This window comes from Aphelocoma coerulescens, chromosome 5, assembly GCF_041296385.1.
Source record: "Aphelocoma coerulescens isolate FSJ_1873_10779 chromosome 5, UR_Acoe_1.0, whole genome shotgun sequence".
Classification (NCBI taxonomy): Eukaryota; Metazoa; Chordata; class Aves; order Passeriformes; family Corvidae; genus Aphelocoma; species Aphelocoma coerulescens.
Window position 1 is genome coordinate 36891979 of NC_091019.1, and position 21552 is coordinate 36913530.

The 21552-nt window shown below is 38.8% G+C and overlaps 1 protein-coding gene across 5 annotated transcripts in view; it reads left to right on the forward strand.

Moving 5' to 3' along the window:
* Positions 1-21552, forward strand: part of MEIS2 (Meis homeobox 2) — a 173878-nt gene that overhangs the window by 147214 nt on the left and 5112 nt on the right. For all 5 annotated transcript variants that reach the window (XM_069017705.1, XM_069017701.1, XM_069017704.1 and 2 more), the window contains 2 exons: positions 20066-20124; positions 21497-21552. The exon at positions 21497-21552 is cut by the window's right edge and continues 55 nt beyond it. In XM_069017705.1, the coding sequence (XP_068873806.1) occupies positions 20066-20124; positions 21497-21552 (115 nt within the window). The remainder of the gene's footprint in view (positions 1-20065; positions 20125-21496) is intronic.

Here is a 21552-nt window from a genome sequence, read left to right on the forward strand (position 1 = left end):
CTCATCATACAGTCAGAATTAGCTGGTATTCTCTTTGGTAGTCCTTGAGAGAGACAGCTAAATGATGCGGTCCTGAAATTGAAAATGTCTATTTTTTATTTAGGAATTAAATATACAAAATAAAAAGCACAAAATGAGGAAAATATTCTTTTTGTAGATTTTTTAAAAGCAGTAAATCCACACTTACAGGAGAAGAAGATAAAGATATCAAGGAAAAAAAACCTAGACAACAATAATCAATTAAACATTTAAAAATAAAGAAAAAAGAGGAGAAAAAAAATTATCCAATTCAAATGGTGAGGTAAAGTGCTCTTTTATGTTCCATTTCACATCCTGCAGGAACAATAACATTCTTTTGAGAATCAAAACTGAAATCTAGACATTTTTAGCTCACAAGAAAATATGTGTTTTGATTGAGCATTTATATGAGATTAGAATTCTTAAATATCAGTCTAATTATCCACATAAAAAAAAAAATCTTAGAAAGACTTTTGAAAAGTTACTTGTGAATAACAGTTACAGAACAAATTGTAAACCAGACTCTAGTAATTGTAGCTAGTGCAATCAGGCCCTCAGCCATCATCAGAATTTCAATCAGAGGAAGGTAAATCCTGTGTAGTGCAGAAGAATGGATATATTAGTATCTAGATATTTTTGTGCCCTTTATTGTCAAATTGTCTCAAAAACAATATAAAATGTATCATATCAAAATAAGGAAAATGAGAGGTAAGACAGAAGGAAGAAATAATAATTATTATTAACCAACAGGAAACCAAGCATCAGGTAGACTCGGGGTTTGGTTATTAGTGAAACTGTAGGAATAGCATGAAATATGTCTCTGAGGCATAACAATAGCAGAGTTTTGTTCTTTGTGTTTGCTCATTACAGTGATGTGTATTCATTACTGACCACTATTTGCTGTAGGTTTCGATCATTTCAGTGCTTCAAGGAGGTGTGGGTGGAAAAGGAGTCAGTTCTAAACTCCACTCACTCCTACTCTTTCTTTACTTACTTGCTTCTAAAGAGCAAGTTTATACCTCTCCCTTCTTTTCATAATCGGAGTCATCATCTACTATGAGTTGGTTTATACACATTAAGAAAGAGAATAGGTAACAAACTCAGAAACCAGACACCATTCACTCAAACTCAAAGTCCTACTTCCCTCCATAGTGTCTCCTTCCTGTGTACTGCCATCAAAGAAGAGTAAAACAAACATTCATCATTCCTTTCCAGGTTCACCACGGTGAGTCTGAGTTTCTGTCCCCAAGGATTTTGCATTATATGTTTGCACTATCCACTTTACTAGCAGTTATTTTAGTAGCTGCTGGGACCTCCGATGGTAGACTATCCCCTACTCTTGCTGAAGGATGACAACAGTGATTTATTAGGTCTTTCCTTTTTGTAACTACCATGATACTGTAATGAGCAAGTATTCACTTCACACTTCTCTTCCTGATAATCTACTGATATAGATCCGTGGTTTCCTTTTAACGTCTGGTTCATTAGATGGTATAAATGTGTGTAGCATTTTTAGCTGTGGTTGAGGAAAGCAGGGAATGTTGAGGTTAAGGTTTATTATGACTGTCATGTTCAGGAATGGAGAGCTATATACTATTTCTGCTCTGAGTGTCTGCACATAACTCCAGTTGACACTGGAGTTATGCATTTGCCTGAAAGCTGTTTATCACTTTTTGAGTACTTGCTGTTTCTAGGGGTGATCAGAACAGAATAGATCTGAGTACCAATTATTTTGAAGCTCCTTGAAACTTTCTGTGCAGCTTGGTTAAAGATATGATAGCATAGTATCCTTTACTATATTTTACATAGCATGTAAATTCCAACAGGTAATAGTTTTGTCCCTAAAACCACAAACACAAAAACATTAAGAATATTCAACAGTATCATTTATTATGTAGAGGGCATTGTACAGTTGCCCTCCCCCGACACTTGAAATACAAGTGCTTCATGAGGGAATAAACCCCTGAAAGCTTGGTTGCAATTTACTTCTTTACTTCCTGCACACAGTAACAATGATAATTGAATTGAAAAGCATTTTAAAATTCATAAATATATAAGTAGCCATTATGTAGTGGAAAACATATGTCTGACTATAGGACCTGATCCACTACTCAGTTACTCCAATTTTAAACTAATGTAACTCGACGGTAATCAATGAGGGGACTGTTGTGCAACCGAAGTAGCATAAGGCAAATAACATTTTTAGTACATGTAAGGGTCGTTTTCCTTAAAAAGAAGGCCAGCATTTTCATTGTGTGTTTATTTTGGGCACCTTAAACCAAATGTCCAGAAAAAGAGGCACTCAGAATAGCTGGGTGCTTTTAAAACCTGCTTCTATTATGACTGACAAAAAGCTGAGAGTATTTAGCTACATACTTCTATTACAGAGGGAAAAAACATGCTGGGATTTTCCTTTTTGTGGGGTAGAAATTTGTTTTTAAAGTAAGCAAATGTAGCTGCTCAGTAACCTAATAAGAAAGTGATTTCAGCTGGAATTTGTTTTGATGGTTAAGACAAAACTTCATAGGTTGGTTAATGGAAAGTGAACAGGATGATCTTTATATGTTCATAAATGCAAACAGTTTAAGCCCAGAAGGAGACCATTAGAGTCTTCAGTCTGAGCTATTTTCTCTTCAATTTAACTCAAATTATCTCTGCACTGAGCAGACTTGAGTTTGGCTGAAGAGTTTCTTTAAAAAAAAAAAGGCATCCCACCTCAATTTTTCTGAAAATCATTGACTCCTGAAGTGTTAATCATTACATTGTGTATTAGTAAAGCATGTGTGGAAAGCAGAATCAGTAATTCACAATGATAAGTTTATATAAAACCAACAATCTTCCCCTGCTGCTCCCTCCCAACTCCTGTGCCAACCTAGCACCATAACCTAGGGGATGAACGTAAGAGAACACAAGGCTCTGGTGTCATTTGCACCCTTCTGATAGCTAAGCTTTTTGTGGAGGGTCTGCTGTGGAATTTCAAAGACAATAAGCCAACTTGCACCAGACAAATTAAGTTGCATTCCTTTACATTTTAGATGTGAGACATAAAACAGATACAGGGCTGTTCAATCCTTTATCAAGGTGACACAACCTCAGAAAGCTTTCATGCTGTCTATTGCAAATCTCATGAGAATCTGAATAGGAAAAAAAGTCTGATTAGTTTGTTTGACTCGCCTTTCTAACTACATATATTCAGAAAATGTTTCTGTACAATTCTCTTCCCCTCTCTTTATTGTGTGGTTTGCTTTGTTTGCTTGAATTTAAAACTGCCATTATGTGAAAGTGTTGCAAGTATAAATAATTTAGAAGATAACTCTGTGGGGATACTAATAATAAGTCCCTGCTTTTTCTAATAGCTACTCATTATGGTTCTGAGAACTAGTATTCAAGTTACACAACATCACCGTGTCACAGATTTTGTGGATGTTGACAATAAAGGAATTTTGACATCTTTTTAATTAAGTGTATTTGCTTCTTTAAAATGCCCCTTTTGTTTGCAACTGATTTTAATTCTCCAAAAATACCCAAAGACTTCTTGAGTACAGAGATTGATGGACAGACAGATACATCCATCTGGTTTTATCTATCTTAAGTGTTTGGATGTAATACTTTTCCCCAATAAGAAGCCACAATGATACAATTATCTGTCAATGCACAATTACTTCTAAGGGAAATCTAATCAGTTAATAGAAGTTAAGAAAGACAAATGTACAAAGGTAATAAGTGGTTCAAACTCAAACAGTCCTACTCTGTACATCACTCTCATTTAAAGAAAAGAAAAAGCTTTTAATGGGGCTTCTCTTACTTTTATCCCATCATTTTATAAATTACTTTGCCATTCTTTCACAGCAAAATTTTAAGTAATTTTAAGTAGGCCAACACTGACCTCATGGTTTTATGCACTTGGTGGTAATGATAGTGTAGCTGTCCTTTCAGACTTAAGTCCAATTGTTGAGTATTATTTTTTCTTATTTTTATATTTTTTGTATGATCTGCAGTAAATGAATAGGTGACATCAGTCTGAATAACTGTTGCTTAGAGAAATCAAGCTTCTTATCATGCTAACCTCGTCCTGAGATCTTTTGAAAAGTCATAGAGCAGGCAGGCACTTTTTAAAGCAGTCATAGCCTACTTCATGCTTTGCACACAACAAACAGGATTAAGCAACTGATGGCATGTAGAGGCCATCCCCTCACAGAGGTGCACACTGTTTCAGGACTTGGTCCTTTGGACTATATTATGGAGAAAGATATTGAATACATGTAATCATAAACTGTTCAAAGCTACATTTTGTGTTTGTGGTTTGTTTGGGGTTTATTATAACAAATATTGCAGAGTTTTATCAGAACCATATTCACATCTTCTGTTCCAAAGTGTAGCTGTGTTGTGATGACTTTTAGGGCAAATTATTTAGATGTTAAAGGATACATAGTCCATTTAAACAAAACAGAACTCAAGAACTGAGAGGAAAGTATCACTTCAAAATAGTATGGAAAGCTTCACACTAATGACTGTTAGAGTTAAAATTATTGATGAGATAGAACAAGCCACAGCTGCAGCTACTGCAGATTGCTTGGCTAACAAACTATTACAATAAAGAGAGTATTGTCTAAATGAAGCTCATGTTTTAGTATCATTTTATATTTGGGTTTATAACCTGGCAAACAAAATTGGCAGTGAACCCAGAGCAACATTACTCTCTCAGACATTCTTAAATAAGAGTTTTACTTCTCAATACTCCTCACACATTTATTCGCACTGTCCCAAACCCACATGCATTTCCTAATGTTCCTAGTGTTCTTTTTCTGACACCTCCAGTGTCCACCCCTCTTCCTTTTTTCACTTCAACAATATGTCTATTCTTCTTCTGCCTTCATTTCTTCCCACCTTGAAAATTGTAGTCCCCTTTTTCCAGGACTCTAAGTCCCAGTTCTTCATCCCCCCTTAATGTATCAAAAGCTGGTGCTTCACACACACATAAAAAAAAATCACCTCCTACTTTAGGCATTTCAGCAACCTTCCTCCATCCTTTTCTGGGTCAATTTCAAAATTGTCTTCTTTAAAAAAATGTTGAAACCTACTTCAACACAGGTGTCTCTTTCCCCTCCCCCCATTTTCCTCACTGCTCACTTTGTCTAGTGCTGTCCTCCCCTCAGTTCAGCAATATCCGTTGAAAAATACTTCCTTTCTACCATAGCTCCCATCTAAAGAGCCTTTCTGTATCATTGGCTAGCCATATATTTTCTCCTTTGCTTGTACATACCTCTTAATTTCTCTCCATGGAAACTGGTTTGGGACAGCATTCATGAGGAAGATTAATACTGTATGGCATGCTTAAGCAGTTATTATAGGTCTGTGCTATATTGGAAAAAAACAGAGCATGATCTTGGTAGCACTTGGAATAAATTTGGCAGAAGGATTAAATGGGGGTTTTTGGTCTGGATGCAAAACATGCCCCAAAAGATTTTCCCTTTCCAATTTTTTATCTGTTTTTACTACACTTGAAAACGAAGTGTAGGCACCCATCTTAGCTGCACATCTTTGTGTCAGATTTGTTCTAGCAATCAGGTACATGGAACTGTGAAATTTGTGGAATTTCACATTATTATGTTTTCATATTTGTTCTTTTATAGACCCTAGTTTCTTGAATTAAAGGAATACAGGTCATCTAGACACTTTTTTTTTTTACTGGGAACACATCAGGCATCAAAAATTAGGCAGCTAACCAGACCACACATCTCAGCAAGACTGATTGGTGGTTAAGGGACTTATATAAAATACAGCTGGATTTTTCAACTCAGGCCTCTGTCAAAACCCTTTTAGAGTGCTAAATTTTTCTTTTGCTATTGACCAATATATTTGTTTTTATTTATTTCACTGACTCATAGAGCTAATGCACTTCCTGAAACGTCTCTGAGAACGCAGGTGAGACACTACAGGGTATGCTGTCTTAGGCTAGAATTTACTAGGACTAAAATGGATGTGGCATTACTAGAGTCTGCTAAACTTCATGTGATTTATACAGATATAAAGCATAGCTGTTATGATTACAATGATGCTAAAAATGTTGTGGATCATAATATAGTCACACTGGAAAGACTGATTATAACAACTGGGGGAGAATCAAGAAAAAGAAATGGAAATTCTCCTTTACTTTAGTCAATCTGAAGGGGTGTCTGCATTTGTAGCTTCTATTATTCTGTTTTATATGGATGAAAGTTTACGAGTTTGCAGGTAGAAAGGCATATTTGATTTCCAAAATAGTTAAATGCTACAAGATTTTCGCTATCAAATTAAAGATATGATTATTCCTAAGAAAGTAAATCATTGACAATTTTAATAATTCAAAGCAAAAAACAAAGAATAACTTTCCCTCTTCTAACTAACTGATTTATCTTCCTAAATTTTCTTCAGTTTGGACAATGTATTAGAATAAGAACATTGCTTTTGTTCCATTTATAGTTAATTTCTTATCAAAATAATTTTTAAATTCTTATGCACAAAAGTATGATGCTGAACTACTTTGTTTGAAGATGCTACCTGTGAATTTGGTGCATTTTTTTCTCTTTTCATTGGCTTTTTTTTTGTTTTACGTAATATTTCTATTGACCTTAAATTTTATGTTTCTTTCAAAGGTTGGTTAAAAATGCTATAAACCTTGGCTTGATCTTCTTATGAAAGTGTTGTTAAAATATTGGCATATGAACTAATTAAGCCACAATAAAAGATCTGTGTAGCATATTTTATTCAATATTTCCTCACGTTAGGTATGTATCACATTTGAGTTGCTTATGAGTGTCAAGTGCAAACCCTGCAATCTTTAGTTTAAGTTAATCTTTACCATTTGCCACCCCTGAATTTTCCAGTGTCATCTAGTTGCTATCTAGTCCCAAGAAGCTTAAGAACTTTTGGTCCACATATACTTTTTTCCACTGGTGAGCATGCACAAACCTGCTTAGAATGGAATATAATTGAGAAATCTGGAACTGTAACCCTAGCAATACTGTAAAGTGAGATATTGCTCTGTCCATGGTTATTTTATTATATAAAGGACCTCCAGGACAGAGTAGTAGGAACACAAATACATACAGAATGATAAATAGACAGTAACCTATTCCACAGTGACACAACTTTCAACACAACATCAGCCTTGCCTCACTGTATTTCCCCAAGGGCCAAACTCAGCCAAAGCTCTTGTCATATATCAACCATACCAAGCTTTACACAAAAGAGTCAAATGGGGTAGAGGGAGTGCTATCCTCAATGACTCATTGGCTAGAAAATTCACTTGTTAAATAGAGTATATGTTTGCAGGTCTTCTCTTCATCTTGATTTAAATCAATGTCTTAACTGTTCCAATTGAGTCGAGTTTCTCAATCAATGGGCTATTGAACATAATGCTCCATCTTTACTCTTCTTCGCTACCATGCCTTTCTTGTTCTTCTTATTTCCAGTTCTTTTGTGTATGTAACAACTAGTCAGTATAACAAAATTAATTAAGAACATGGGCTTGACTGTACAGCCTCTTGGTTAAGACTCTAACTTCAGATGTGTGAAAGTTAAGTGCTGGTTAATTATGACTGTAAAATTGCTTAATTCGGGTGAAACATCTTCAGAACATGAACTGAAAGGGCTTTGTTTATTGTACTGAATCTGTGGGTGATTCAGATATTCTTTTAGAAGCTGATGGACCCATGCTCATGTCTGTGTTCCAAACCAAGCAGGATAGGGTGGTAAAACTTGATCTCCTTCTTTCCAGATAAACAGTCAAATAATTATGGTGTCAGCTAAAAAGGAGAGATGTTTATCTGTGTTATTATAAGGAAGATCAGGCCTGTCCTAAGATGTCTGTCTGTCTAAAAGGATCCATAGGAATCCTGATTGGACATAAGTGTCTAACTCAGAGCACAGTTACTGCAGAAAGTAACTGACTGTTAGGAAACACAAATACACAGCAGCCGAAATGATGATGGGATGGGATCTTAAAAAGTAGAACTCTACATGCCTAAAGAATTTAGGCATTTTCAGTGTTAAGTGATGGTTTGTTTTGTTTTTTTTTTTTAACCAAAAAATGTAGTTAGGTATCTAAGTCCACCTTCTGGTGATTCCTGGAACATCTAATCAGAGACAGAAATTTCCTTGAGAGCAGATCAGCTACATTTAGGCACTAGTGTCAACACCCATTTGCAAATATTGCCTTCTAACTCAGAAATTCACTGAACATTTGGGAACATTTACAAGGCCTACAATGATTTTGATAACAGAACTTAATAATTTTGAAAATTTGCCTTATGCATCTGAGTGTTTTACTAGACCAGGATGAAGTGCTTAACATTGTTGGACATGGCCCTGCCACTACAAGTTTTGTGGGCTCAAATGCAGGTTTATACACATATTCTTAGATGCCTTTACCCCTACGCAGTGCAGGAACAATTAGTGAAATTCTGAAAATTAAGCCTCTACATCCTATCATTCAGAACAGTCAGAGTTAATATCGAAATCCATCAGCAACCAGTTATTAAAATTATGTAAGATCACACACAGTTTCCAAACTGCTCTCATAAAGAAAGCAAGGTAAATATTAGATAGGTTATATAGATTGGGTTTCATTTCATGACAAGTATCTCAATTGTATGCAAAATATGGGATAGTGGAACGCATTACAGAACCAGCCAGTTTTGACTGAAGAAATACATACACCGTTTCAAGTTTCTTTCTCTTGTAGGACTTAATTTTCACATGAGCTATTTAAGTGGGAATTACTGCATTAAAAAAAAACAACAACTTCTCCAGCTACCCATCCCTTAAAAGAAGAAAGAAAAATACATTAAAAGACCTCTCTTTAGCTGGGAGAGCCAACAACTGAAACGTGGTGTACTTGCACACAGGCATCTCCAATGCTCTGCTCTGCCCATAAGCCAGCCAAGTACTGAAATCAGCAGAACCCAGCCTTTCAAAGGTTTTAGAAAGAGCAAACCTTCACAGTTTCAGTCCTTGCTTGTTCAGAAGACAGAAGCTTGTTCAAAATGGCAGAGAGACGAGAAATGGTGCAACATCCACATATATGTCTTCAATCACAGCATATCTGGCCATCTAGGACCCGTGCAGAGCACCAGCAGGCTTTATCACTGACTTGCCAGCTGTACTTTGCAATTATCTCTGGGGAGCCAGCAAGGTAGGTGAGGGAGCAAGACTGAGCCCTGGAGAGATGAAGGTCAGAAAATATGAGAGCGATAGTCTGAGGAAGTGGCTGAGGAAGAGGTTTTTAATTTTTAATTTTTCCATTCCAAATCAGTTTGGCTTACAACTAAGACACAAGGATCCATGGAACACTCATATGTAACAAACTCTCAAAAATGTTTTTAGAACATTTCCCCCAGATTCATGTGGAATACAGAGAACACAAGATGGGATGAGAGATAGCAAAAGTTTCACCAGTATGACACAGGGAAGATCTGTATATTTACCTCTTCATTTTAGCATACTTAATACACTTGTCCCACACTTGTTCTGCTGCCAGCTCATCACTGTGAAGCATGTATTCCATAACATGGCAAGCTGCAGTCTCACGGTGTCTGTGGTGTTGACACATCTTTAACTACTAAGACATTAGACCCTCTGATTTGATAAAGTCTTGCCACCAGTATTGTAAAAATTAAAGGGAAAACATTAACATCTGCATCTACAGAAAGATTTACATAAGCAGAATCTCCAGTACCCAGACAGTGCAAAGAGCAAAACACAAGGGATATCAGCATGTGGGTATGACTTACTGAGAGATTATTAGGTGTATCCGGATAAGAGCTATACCTTGGGAAAGGGGGAGATGTATTTATACATAGTGTATTATTTATGCCCATTACTTCTAATTGCCTAACTAGTTCTCTTTCCTCTCACGTATACTTTAGTACCCACCAACCAAAGAAAGATGTCTACAGCTAAATATCTGCCAATTATTATGGACTTTTGCTTAATATTCTATTGTTCCACTGACAGCACAGTTTTTAATATATCATTTTATACTATCCTGTACATCATCATTTTCCTGCCTCCCTTAGGGCTCTGGCTGTAATAGTTCTTATTATTTCCACAAGCTAACATATATGCAAAAGATCTTGTAGTCATGATGTTGCCCCCACCACCCTCACCTCTTCCCATCTTTGTTTTTGTTATCCCTTTTTGTCTGTTTTTAAAGTTACAGTATAAAGAAATCTGAACACGTGTGTAGACAAAAAGCAGGGTCAAGCACACAGCTTCTCTCCTCTTCAGCAGCGTTACACTGCAGCCTTTTATTGTGCCCTGTAGGTTTGGGTTTTCAGCTAATAAACTTGAAAACAGATCATAAGGGAAATAAAGGAAAACTCTCTTGCTATGGGTAAGGCAGGACTTTAACAGCCTGTGTAACAGATCACCTCACGGAATCTGCTCAGCACCTTCTAAGAGAACGACTGGGGCACTGACTCAGGGTTGGCAGTGCTGCAGTCTGGTTAGTTGCATCAAATGCTCTTTCTTACTGAGTTCTTGTTCTGCCAAATGCTTTTTTTGAGGAGAATCTGCAGCAGTATAAGCTGGAGGTGCTTGCAACTGCATCACTGTGTCTGAAACAGAACACACATCTTTAGGATCCTAGTTTTCAAACTTTCAGCAGTGCATTTCTATAAATATATTTTGGCTGTGTTTTTTTTAAAGTGGGCTCTTTGGATCTAATTTCCTGACGTTCCCTGGTTGACAGGTAGAAAAATATACATTTTTTTTCCTTCAGATTTCAATAACAATGAAAAAGTGCACAAGCTTCGTGGTCAAGACAGGACAGTGGGTACAAAAATAGTTATCTTAAGGCAAAATTTACTGTCAGGGAAAATGGAACATTCCTTCTGAACTCACGAACTGGTAGTGCATGTGCAGGTTGGTTGTAGATGGTTGCTACAATAAGGCTTCTTTCATACAGGTGTGTTTATGCCCCAGGCTTGCTGGCCACAGTCCATTCCATTTACAGAAGCTGAATTAAACAATAACTACCGCATTGCAAAAAGAAGAAGGAAAAAAAAGGTGAGCGTCAAAGGAGATGCCTGAGAGCTTTGTTAGGGCCAAGAAAAACCCTGTTGCAGTTGTCAGAGCTTGTTGATGTTGCAGAGAATGGCACTTTTTTTTTCTGCTGGATTTTGTGGTTCTGCCTTAGGAAAGAAAGTAAAATAGAACGGAAGAACAAAGTCCTACTCTATAAATCAGCAGCTGCTCCTTGCCAGATCAAAGGAGTGACATTTTTGCTCCTGGACTACTTGTCCACTTTAGGTGCTTGACAGACAGCTAACAGCTGGCCTGTTACATAGTATAGGAGAGTTGGGCTACATCTTCTTCAGAGTAGATGACAAGCTAATCAGAGATACCCATAGCACAGGACATGTGAGTGCACCTTGATCTCTTCAAACATACCCACTACATAATTGCTAAACACCTTTATGCATTTTTGGCAAGTTGCTACTTAGGTAGTTTCCACTGAAAAGTAAAAAGGAGAATTAGTGCCTTAATCTTATTTGGTCAGGGAAGTTAAACAGATGTTAAACTTGTTGACAACTCTCCTTTTCAGACAATTTAGAATTGATTTTAAAAAATTAGTATGTTAAATACTGGTAAGTTAAAAATAGGTGTAAAATACTTGAATGTGGTACTATTCAAAAACTACACTTTGTTTGGTTTTTTTTTAAAGTTACCTAAAATGAGGTCCCTCAGCTCCTGATTGCATTTTCAACACTGTTGGACCCTAATTAGTTTTGAAAATGTTTTCCTAGGAGTTTAAGATGACAAATTAACACATCTTTAAATGCATGAGTTATTTAAGATTTTAGAGGAGATTTGTTGTCTACCTTTAACATTAATTTCGAAGTGCTAGCAAATCAAAGTGCATGCCAAATTAGCTAAAATTGTATTTAGCGTCTCCACAAGATGTATGTATACAAACTTGGAATTTTAATGTCAGTAGTAAAAATTTCAAAGTGATTCAGTTTCTAGTTGATTCCCATCTGCAATAAATCAAGTACAGGATGAGGTTAAATACTATGGCTTATGTCTATTGACTTTACATTTTATCTGTAAGATATGAATAGCTAAGGAAGTATGTCTGTTTGTCTCCTCCCTTCCTTTCAAGTATCTTTAAAAGATCATTTTTACGGTGCGTGGTAAAAAAAAAACCCCATATATGAACAACGTGATGGCACTGTCAAAAGAGGAACAGCCACCTCTGGTGTGTATTCTGTGGTTTCAGGTGGCATGCACCAAAAGGCGCTTGTTTCTCACCAGGAACCAAGGGGGAATAAGGGATGATACTTTTCCACTTAGGCTGAGGTTTGCTGGGAGCTCGTGAGGAAAACTCTGCCCAGCCGCGGCAGTGGCGTCTGTGGAGCGGCACTCCTCCGGCAGGCTCCGCGCCACGCCGGGGCCCGCACCGAGCACAGGCGGGCCGGGCCATGGCGCTGCCCGGCTCGGCGGGGGCAGCGGCACCCCCGGTCCGGCAGCGGTGCTCTGGCCCCACCTCATGGCGCCCTGCTGCACAGCGGGAGGCCTCCCCTGGGGCCACCCAGGCCGGACCTCGGGGCCGGCCCAGTTCTGCGGCCGGGAGCGATGGCCCTTCCCTGGCCGGCGCTGCTGGAACGGCTGGACGCGGCCCTGGCGCGGGGCTGTGAGGGCCGCGGAGCACGGGCCGGCGGGGCAGCCCCGGTGGCTGCGGGGCCCCGGGTTCGTGGGGAGCACGGGGGAGCCCCAACTGGGGCTGGGGCCTTTCCTTCCCTGCCGGAGAAGCCCCTGCGCACAAGCCCGTGCCCCGGGGCGAGGGCTGGGCGGCTCCCCCGGTTTGTGCTGCAGTGCCGGTGCTCCCCGTGACAGCCACCAGGGCTTTCCTCGGCAGAGCCAAATGGTTTCTCCGCGCTCCCAAGGAGTAATCTGGTAACCGAGAGTTACACGTTTAACGAGGCTGATTTTCCTCTGAGGTGAATAGTTGCCCGTCTTGCCAATTCTTAAGATTTTATCACAAGGCTCAAGTTATTTCATGTTAACTCGAGGTCCCAGCTCCAGGAGACAATGGTTATGTGAGAATCTTTTCAAATAAGTTTCTAGATTTTGTGGCTGAGAAGAGCATTTTAAAAATGTGGCGCAATGACTGAAAAACTTGCAAAGTAAACATTGGGAAGAGCACTGTTTAAATTTCTGATTTTTTTAGGACAGTCTCACAGTTACAGGACGAGCGAAATCATGATTTCCAACAATTGGCAGCTCCAAATAGCACGACGTATTTTTAGGAGGTCCAACATAAACATGGAAGATGCGGCAGAAGTCTTTGGGATGGTTAGCACCTACCTCAGGCTGCCTCAGGCACCCAGCTAAGTTGTTCTCTGTCATCTTCTGAAGTCTTCACCAAACATGGATGCTGACTTAGGTCCTTTGAATCACACCTTTGACAGATGTGAGATGTCTGAATAAGCTTTAGAAAGTTGGCGTAAACAGCCCTTAACCCCCCTTCTCTAACAAGGCTATCCAAAACTAGGTGAAGCTTTGCCAGGGAATAAACCTGCCTGTCCCTCCCGCTTCCTCTCAAAAGCAATCGTGTAACTGACTCCATTTCTCAATATTCATGACTTAGGGAAGCCTTATTTAGATGGCTCATTTCCAGGTGACTAACTCAGCTTTTTCTAATTTCCTATAAGGAATGCTGCAAATATGAGTTGGTAACCAGGTGTGGCATAGATTCAGTGAAGCATAAACTAGGGCTTTTTCAACTATTTTTGTACATACACATACTGAAGGACGCCTAAACCTAATTCTGTCAGTTAAGAATACATAGTGGAGGAAGAAATTAAATAAACTAAGATAAATAGATTTTACTTGCTTGGATAAAAGTTTAGGTGATAGACAAAGACTGCTGTAAAGGCAGGGGGGTGGATATTGATAAAAGTGTTTCTGCAAATTAGTCTTTTCTAATGCATTCTTTCAGACTGCTCTGAGCAGCTCACGACTTTTAAAGTTATTTTTTCTGCCTGGGAAAGAAGTAATTTTCTGGGTTGCTTAGGAAAACATTTTTGGTGACTCTTTCATTGGTTATTTTCCCTTCAAAATTAGGGCATTCTTGGGCAACAAGGGATCAGTGTAGCATATGCACTTGAGCTAAACACTGACATGTTCATAGTCCAAATACTGAAACATCATTTAGGCAAGGATTTATTTCCCCATCCAAGGTGAAAACATTTGGATTATTTTTTAGCATGCATTCTTAGACTCTTACTCAGCAAAAACATTGAAGCAGGTGCTTAGACCCCATTTATTCTTCAAGCTCAGCTCCCGTTTCTGTAGGTTTAATAAGAGTTGAGCTCATCCACATTTGGCAGGTTTTTGAAAAATCTTGTGAGACTGTTCCCCTGGGCACCTAAAAATTTTTTTAATTTTTTTTTTGTTCAGATGACAGAAAGCAAACAATTCTAACCCCAAATTAGTGTTGCTATTGTCGTTACTTGTATTTTTATTATTTCTATGACTAAGTCTGTAAAAATGTTCATTCAGTACTTCTGTCCTTTTCAAGTCTAAGACCAGAAATGTCTTGGGCTAAAATTGAGTCAAAACTTTCCTTGTCATTAATCCTTTTAAGGAACTGATTGTGAATTCATCTCACAAATTTGTTTATTTCTCTGGTTTTCACATAAAGAATTGAGAACCGATTTATGCAGTGGCTGGTTTGTTAAATAAATTCAATATTTTAGCACCTCGTTTTCTGGGATGGATATTTTAAGTGGAAATCCAGATTGAAGACTGACACTGAAGTTTTGAGTTGTACGTGGTGGCTCCACATTGTTCCTCAGTTTCTCATGGGGAGCAGTCTACACTGCTGGGGCGGGACTGGCTCAGTTTGGCACCAGTTCATCTCGCAGAAGATATTAGACATACAGACAAGTGACGGGAGTTAAATAGCGCTCTCTGCTTGAGTTCAGATTAGGCCCCAACTTGGGAATGAATTATAGTTCCCTAAGCATTCGTGCACTTCATCCTCCTGAAACAAGACCTGTTGGGACACTACATACTTAAAGTGAATTTTCCATGATAGCCATAAAGCAAAGCTGGAGATGTTTCTAATTCTGACTGCCAATCAGTACAGTCACTAACAGTTCATTTCATGAACTAATCTTAGGCAGATTCAGTTACAGTGTGGTCCTGGTGTTTCAAAATATATGTACAGTATGTGTAAAAAAGACGATGGAAACAACAACAAAATTATTTTTGAGTGTGCCAGATTTGAAAAAGCAGATTAAGAGATCACTATTTGCTATTTATTCTCTTTGCACTTTGCAGAAATATCTCTGATTTTATCTGAACATTATTTATTTTAAGAATAAAATATATTATGCAGATTTGAGTTTAATGTCATTTGATATGACTTGAGATAAAATATGATAAATATATAAAGAAGATTAATTGCAGGGCTTCCTATAAAGTACAGAATGCATATTTATTTTGGACAAAGAAAACCAAGTCTCTATTTGAAGAGATGTGATTAAATGCATATATTTTGATTATATTGTCATGCTAATTATCAGTGGTAGGAACTAATTAGGACTAGTGCTACCAAATCACCAGACTACATTGCATATTCACTAGTGCACCTTTTCTGCTCTACTGGGTTTTTCTGTAAGCAGGTAAAAGTGAAATTACTTCCTTTAAAAGTCCATATAAAAGTGCATTTTGAGACAGATCTTGTTCATTTGTGCTCTCATAAACTGTCCCACAAAAGTTACCAGAACTAGTTGTGTGAGAAAGACAGGCTCTGGCTATAGGAAATAGATGTGCTTTAGCTAGCAATTAAAGAAAAAAATACAAGATGCAAAAAACCTTTCTGTTCAAATGGCTATTGTTCGAATACGCAAGGTTGGTAATCTGTCATATGCAAAATGCTGGGAGTGAGTTTTTTATTGAGCTTGCTATGTCAATGACATGTATTTCTAAACGTTACACACCTCATTTATCATTCTGGAATGAGGACCAAGTACCATATGAATGTAGAGTTTGTGAAGGTATTGCCTCGCACCCTGGAGGCTGATGACCCATCTTTATCTACACAGCAGGTAAGGCACAAACAGTGGCAATGTGAGCTCTCTTTGCAGTCCCCTGCCAGTGTGCTGACTGTTAAGCTGGGGGAACAAAGGAAAGATAGCATATGGATAGCAGATTGTAGGAGCGCTGAAAGAGGACTGAGGAAATCTATGTTGGGTGTGTGGCTCTGCCAAAGATCTCTTGTATGACTTTGGCCTTGTCACTTAATCTCCTTCTGTCTCTGTTCCCCTCTGCAAACAGGGAGAAGGCGTCTCTCCTCTCCCCCAGGCTTTGCCTGGAAATCTGTTCAGACTCTGAGTTCTCTTGGACAGTGTGCTTGTGAAGCATGGGGTGGAGTAAGACTGAGCTTCATTGGGTCCTCTAACTGCTGCTATCATCCAAATAATAGGAATTACTATTAACAGCAGAGTAACAAAGAAATCCATGTCTTTTTGATAGATTTTACTCATCTTTTCAGGCCATTCAATCTTTGGCCTCTGGGTGAAGGGTATGAGCAAGGTAAGCAATTAGTGTCAGGAGCAGAGCTGTGAATTCTGCTTTTATAGGGTTCCAAATAATGCTGAAAACAGTGGCATTGGTGTTCTCTTTTTTCACCTGTCTCTTAATGCCTTTTGAAGACATTTGTGCCAAAACAACATCTGAGTGTTTCTGCAACACAAACTGAAGTGCTGTGCAAAAGGCTGTGTTTTGTTTTACTTTGGCCCTGGATATGGCTCTCCGAGGGATTCAAAAACTGTCCTCAAAAAATGTAAAGGCTAGGGAAGGGACTCTGTTGTCTACATCTCTGTTATGCACTGTGCATATTTATGGAGCAGTATAAGGAATAAATAATAATGTACAAACACTGCATTCTGTGTCCTCGTCTACCAATTGTGCTGATGCATTACATGATGTAGCTACTGCTAGTGAAACTAGGGTCCGATTTTTAGCTTCACCTAAAATGTATGTTTTGCACCTGCAATCTTGCAAATATAAATAATTCCATGTGTCATTTTTCCGACATACCCACTGGTGGGTATAACTGATGCTGTTTATGGACAAGATTTTTCAGACGAGCTATAGAAATGGAATTCCAAAATTACCCGGATGCCTAAAACCTGTGCTCCTATATCTTTCCAAGTATACATCAGTGTATCTTCTCTCTAGATGAAGTTTTGATGGTCTGGAGGACATTGCTTGCACCTGCTGTTAGGCAGATGTGCAAAAGAAAAATGGAGAAATAATGAAATCAGAAATCAAACCCAAGGGCTCTTTTCCACAAGTTTTAATGGACAAATGGTATTGCCTTTTCTTTTTCTTTTTTTTTTTCTTTTTTCTTTTTTCTTTTTTTTTTTTTTTTTTTTTTTGGTAGGAAAACAAATGTGGAGGACTCACTTTTAGGGCTTGAACTCCCATGGCCAAAACAACTAGTGAATGGCTTCTAGGTAGAGTTTGCAGTGAAAGACTGCCTTTATTTGCATCGGCAGGATGAAATAAGGCCACGCTCTTCTGGGAGTGAATGGCTGGGCAAGATGGGGTTTTCAACAGCTGTCCCAAAGGCTTAGTCTTTGGAGACTGTCGAATGTGTAAGGCTGGAGCAGAGTATCCCAGTCTCCATGCTCAGAGGTAAAGCAGATGTCACCTGAAACCCTTAAGGATGTAGAATTTTCTTAATGCTCTGCCTTGTTGTGCGAGCCCATTGAAAGAACACTTCAGAGGGCACCCATTTCTTACTAATGTAAACTTTCTGAGGAGTATCCAAAGCTATGACCTCTGGGTGAACCTTTAACCTTCCCCTTAATTATTTGTTTGAAGACAGTGTGGAGTTCTCCTGCTGAGAGCCAAGGCCCATAATGCTTCGCTGCCCTGTGAGCAGGGGTGTGTGTGCAGGGAAATGGAGAGGGACATAAATAAGGGGACCACCAGATGTAAATAATAAAAGTGGTTGGGGTTTAAATAAAAAAAACGAAAGAGCAATTTGGTTTTCCTGAAGAGTGGCCTGGTTGAAGAAAAGAGGGTTAGTAAGATGGAAAGTGTGTGCGTCTGTGGGGGGGGGTGTTTCTGTGATTTTTTACAGGCACAAATAAGTGTTCATTCCATTCTTTAAAACCTTGCCATCTGTATACACCATTAGAAGCTCATAGGAGAAGAGAAAACAGTCTTATCAGGCTTTCCTGTTAATCTCTATTGGCCTTAACTTTAGCTGATAAAAGGCGTGCTGGATGGAGGTTCAGGTCAGGCTCCATTTGGTCAGCGCAGCAGCATTACTGGAAAGCAACTTAGCAAATAAGTCCTATCAGGGACCTTTGTCTCTGAGGACGGAAACACACTTCAAAATCACAGCACTGGGGTAGGAGATGCCTTCACTGTGCCACAGTCAGAAGGGAATAAACAAGTATATTGGTTGTGTCTGAGTTTTTATTTTAATACTTGAAATCATGACTAATTCTGAGGCAGGATGACATTTCTGACAAGTGGATGATACTTTTCCTAAAGAATAAAGAATGTCTTTTGGATATAAACAGAGAGATGCAAAAGAACCCTTTAGTGTTACTTGTAGCATTTATGCATCTGTCTAATGAAATTTCCACGACTGTGATTACAGAAGATGCAATCGAAGGTGTGCCACCATCCTTTGTTATCTGCGAAGGAATTTATCCAGAGGGTGGGAGGGAGTGAGGGAAGCACGACAAAAAGCCTTGCGGAGTTGATGCTATATAAAGGCTAGCAATTTACTAAATGAGCAGATGAACTTAGTTTTCAGTTAACTGACTCAAAGACTTTGCTAGGCGTTGGATCAGGCCCAATGGCAATTATTGGAGGCTGTTTTGGATGATGGGCATGTTAGTATTTCTGAAGAGGATTAAACGCTAGTATTCGACTTCATTAGCACTCCTTAAGGGTCACCAGGCGAAAGCCTGAGCTGTGAAATAGCACACAAAACCTGCGCGAAGGCTCCAAAGTGTTCTCAAACACAAAGAGAAGGGACAAAAACAAGTGTGGCTCCCGAGTGATAGAAAATTGCCGTTTTCAAAGATATTCTGTGAATAGGCAAGTTTTAAAATTATTTTAGGGAAATTAATTTAGCTTAGCTTGTGCTGATGTGGATTGCTGCACATTAAGCTAATAAGAAATATGCAAGCACTTATTTTTGGATTACTAGCAAAATTAAATCCAGGCTCCACAGCCAACTAACTGCCTTTGCCAGTGCTCAAAAGCCTCGGCAACCACCCCAGTTCGAGATAAAAAAAAAAAGGTTATTTTGGGCCTAATATTAACCACATGTACCTGTGGCTGGGGGTTTCTAACGAGTTGAAAGGTGCCTGAGTTGAGGGCAGGCGGGCGGTCGCCTTGCACGGGGTGTCCCCGCTTGGACACAGAGGTGGCCCCCAGCTGGCACTGACCTCCAAACGACCCTCGCCTTTACAGGCTCCAACTACAGGAGTTGTAGAAGAGCAGAAGTCTTTCTGGGCCGGCACTTATTGCTGCTGCGCTGGTGATAAAACTTCAGACAGCCTAATTGATGGCTTTGCTGACCTAACGATACCTTGTGAAAGCACGGAGTGGCAAAGCCTGGTCCTCATTTATGGCCAGCTGCAAGGGGAGCTGGGTCCCTAACATGGAAAGGGGAAAAGAAAGTCTCCCAGCCTGTGAACTTTAACCAGGATCTGAGCCACTTAGAAGAAGTTAAAGAAACAATTGTCTTTTAACACAAGTTTTCGGTTGCATTTACTTGTTCAAAGCCTTCTGGCAAATCCAGCTTTAAACTGGCTAGTAAGATAAGCGTGTTACCCGTTACAATTTCTGAGCACTTAGAGGAAAATCCTTTAAAGTGAAATTATACTCTTTTAAAAAAGCAACATGAAGCAAAACACATTTCCACAGCACGCTAAAATCCTGTCAGTTTTAAGGCAGAGGTGTTCTCAAAACAGAGAAGCAAGCTGATGAAAGGACTTCTATTCTTTGTATTCTGTTGCAGGTTTATTAATGCCAGAAGAAGAATAGTACAGCCTATGATTGACCAGTCAAATCGAGCAGGCAAGTTCCAAGTAGTATCTGTATTCAAGTCCCACAGGCGCAAATCCTCATCAAGTTATTCTTCAGGAGTCCCATCACCTGGTAAATAAATGCTCCAACCAGGCATTCTGGGAGATTATTTTTTTTTCTTATGTCCCCAGAATTCCTCTGTAGGAAGCAACTTCGCTAATTGGTGCTAATTGGAGATTTCCCACCCTGACTCTACTGAAACTGCTTTTTATTTTCTCTCTGAATTGGTAATTGGGTACAAGTAGTAGTGCCACAAGCAGTTTGTTTGACTGTGAGCTCTTGAATTACTCATTGCTTGTCTGCATCCAATCAGCAGGACAATCTCATTTTCTTGCTACCCACAACTCCTTGGTGTATGCATTGCTTTCACTTCTGGAAGGCGAGCTGTAAAACTCATTGTATCCATTCATTTGCTTTGACTATTCACAATATGCTACTAATGTGACATGGTGCCATACTGCCAGAAAATATTAAAAGATTATTACTTTTGTTTAAGAATGTACCAGATATGCTCCCAGTGAAACACATGATTTTTTTAACAATACCTTTTCTACATTTCTATTACAGTGTTTGGAATATGTAACACTTTACACAAGAACTGGTACCATGTTAATCATTCCACTTTCTAATATGCATTTCCTCAGCATACTAGGGAGTTGTGGTTTCCTAACATGAGGTTATGGGATAAAATTGTTCTCCATGTGGTGATGACTGTTGTCACTAACAGGGGCTTTAACTTGATGGTGATTTCGCCTGCTGCTTCACTTTAAAGGTTTTTGAAAAGGTTATTAAACCTTTGGGAAACTCTTCCCATGTAGCATTAAATTTCTTTTTCATTAACAGGTGTAAAAGGAAAACACTAACTCAACTAACCATGCAAAACATTAAGCCAAATACAGTGTATACATAAATAGGAAAAGCCATGTCCAGAATTTCCCAACTCTTTCTAGAGTAGGTGAGAGTAGTTTTATAAAGTTTTATTAAGTTTCATCGTAAATACCCTATGTCACACATGCCAGATTCACAACTTTGTGTAATTAGAGAGGAGCAGAATAGGTACTTACTTTGTTAAGAAAAAACACATAGCACTTCAACAGGCTTCCACTGTTTTGCATTAAAGGTAAGTAGAGAAACAGATCCTAAGCAAGTGAACTGACTTGACAAACTTGTTTATTGGGCCCCCTATAGCATTTTTATTCTATAGTCCTGGTAACATAATCAGCTCATAAAAAGCACAACCTGAGTTTAAAGTGACAGCCAAGATATTGTATATAGCGTTTCAGTGCTGAAGCTGGAACAATTGCTGATTGTTTGGTATGTCTTCTCTTCTTTCTCCTCTGTGTCCACGATTGACTACAATCAGGTTTTCTTCTTGATCCTTCAGTGAGCCAAGGAGCAGCATATAGTCCAGAGGGTCAG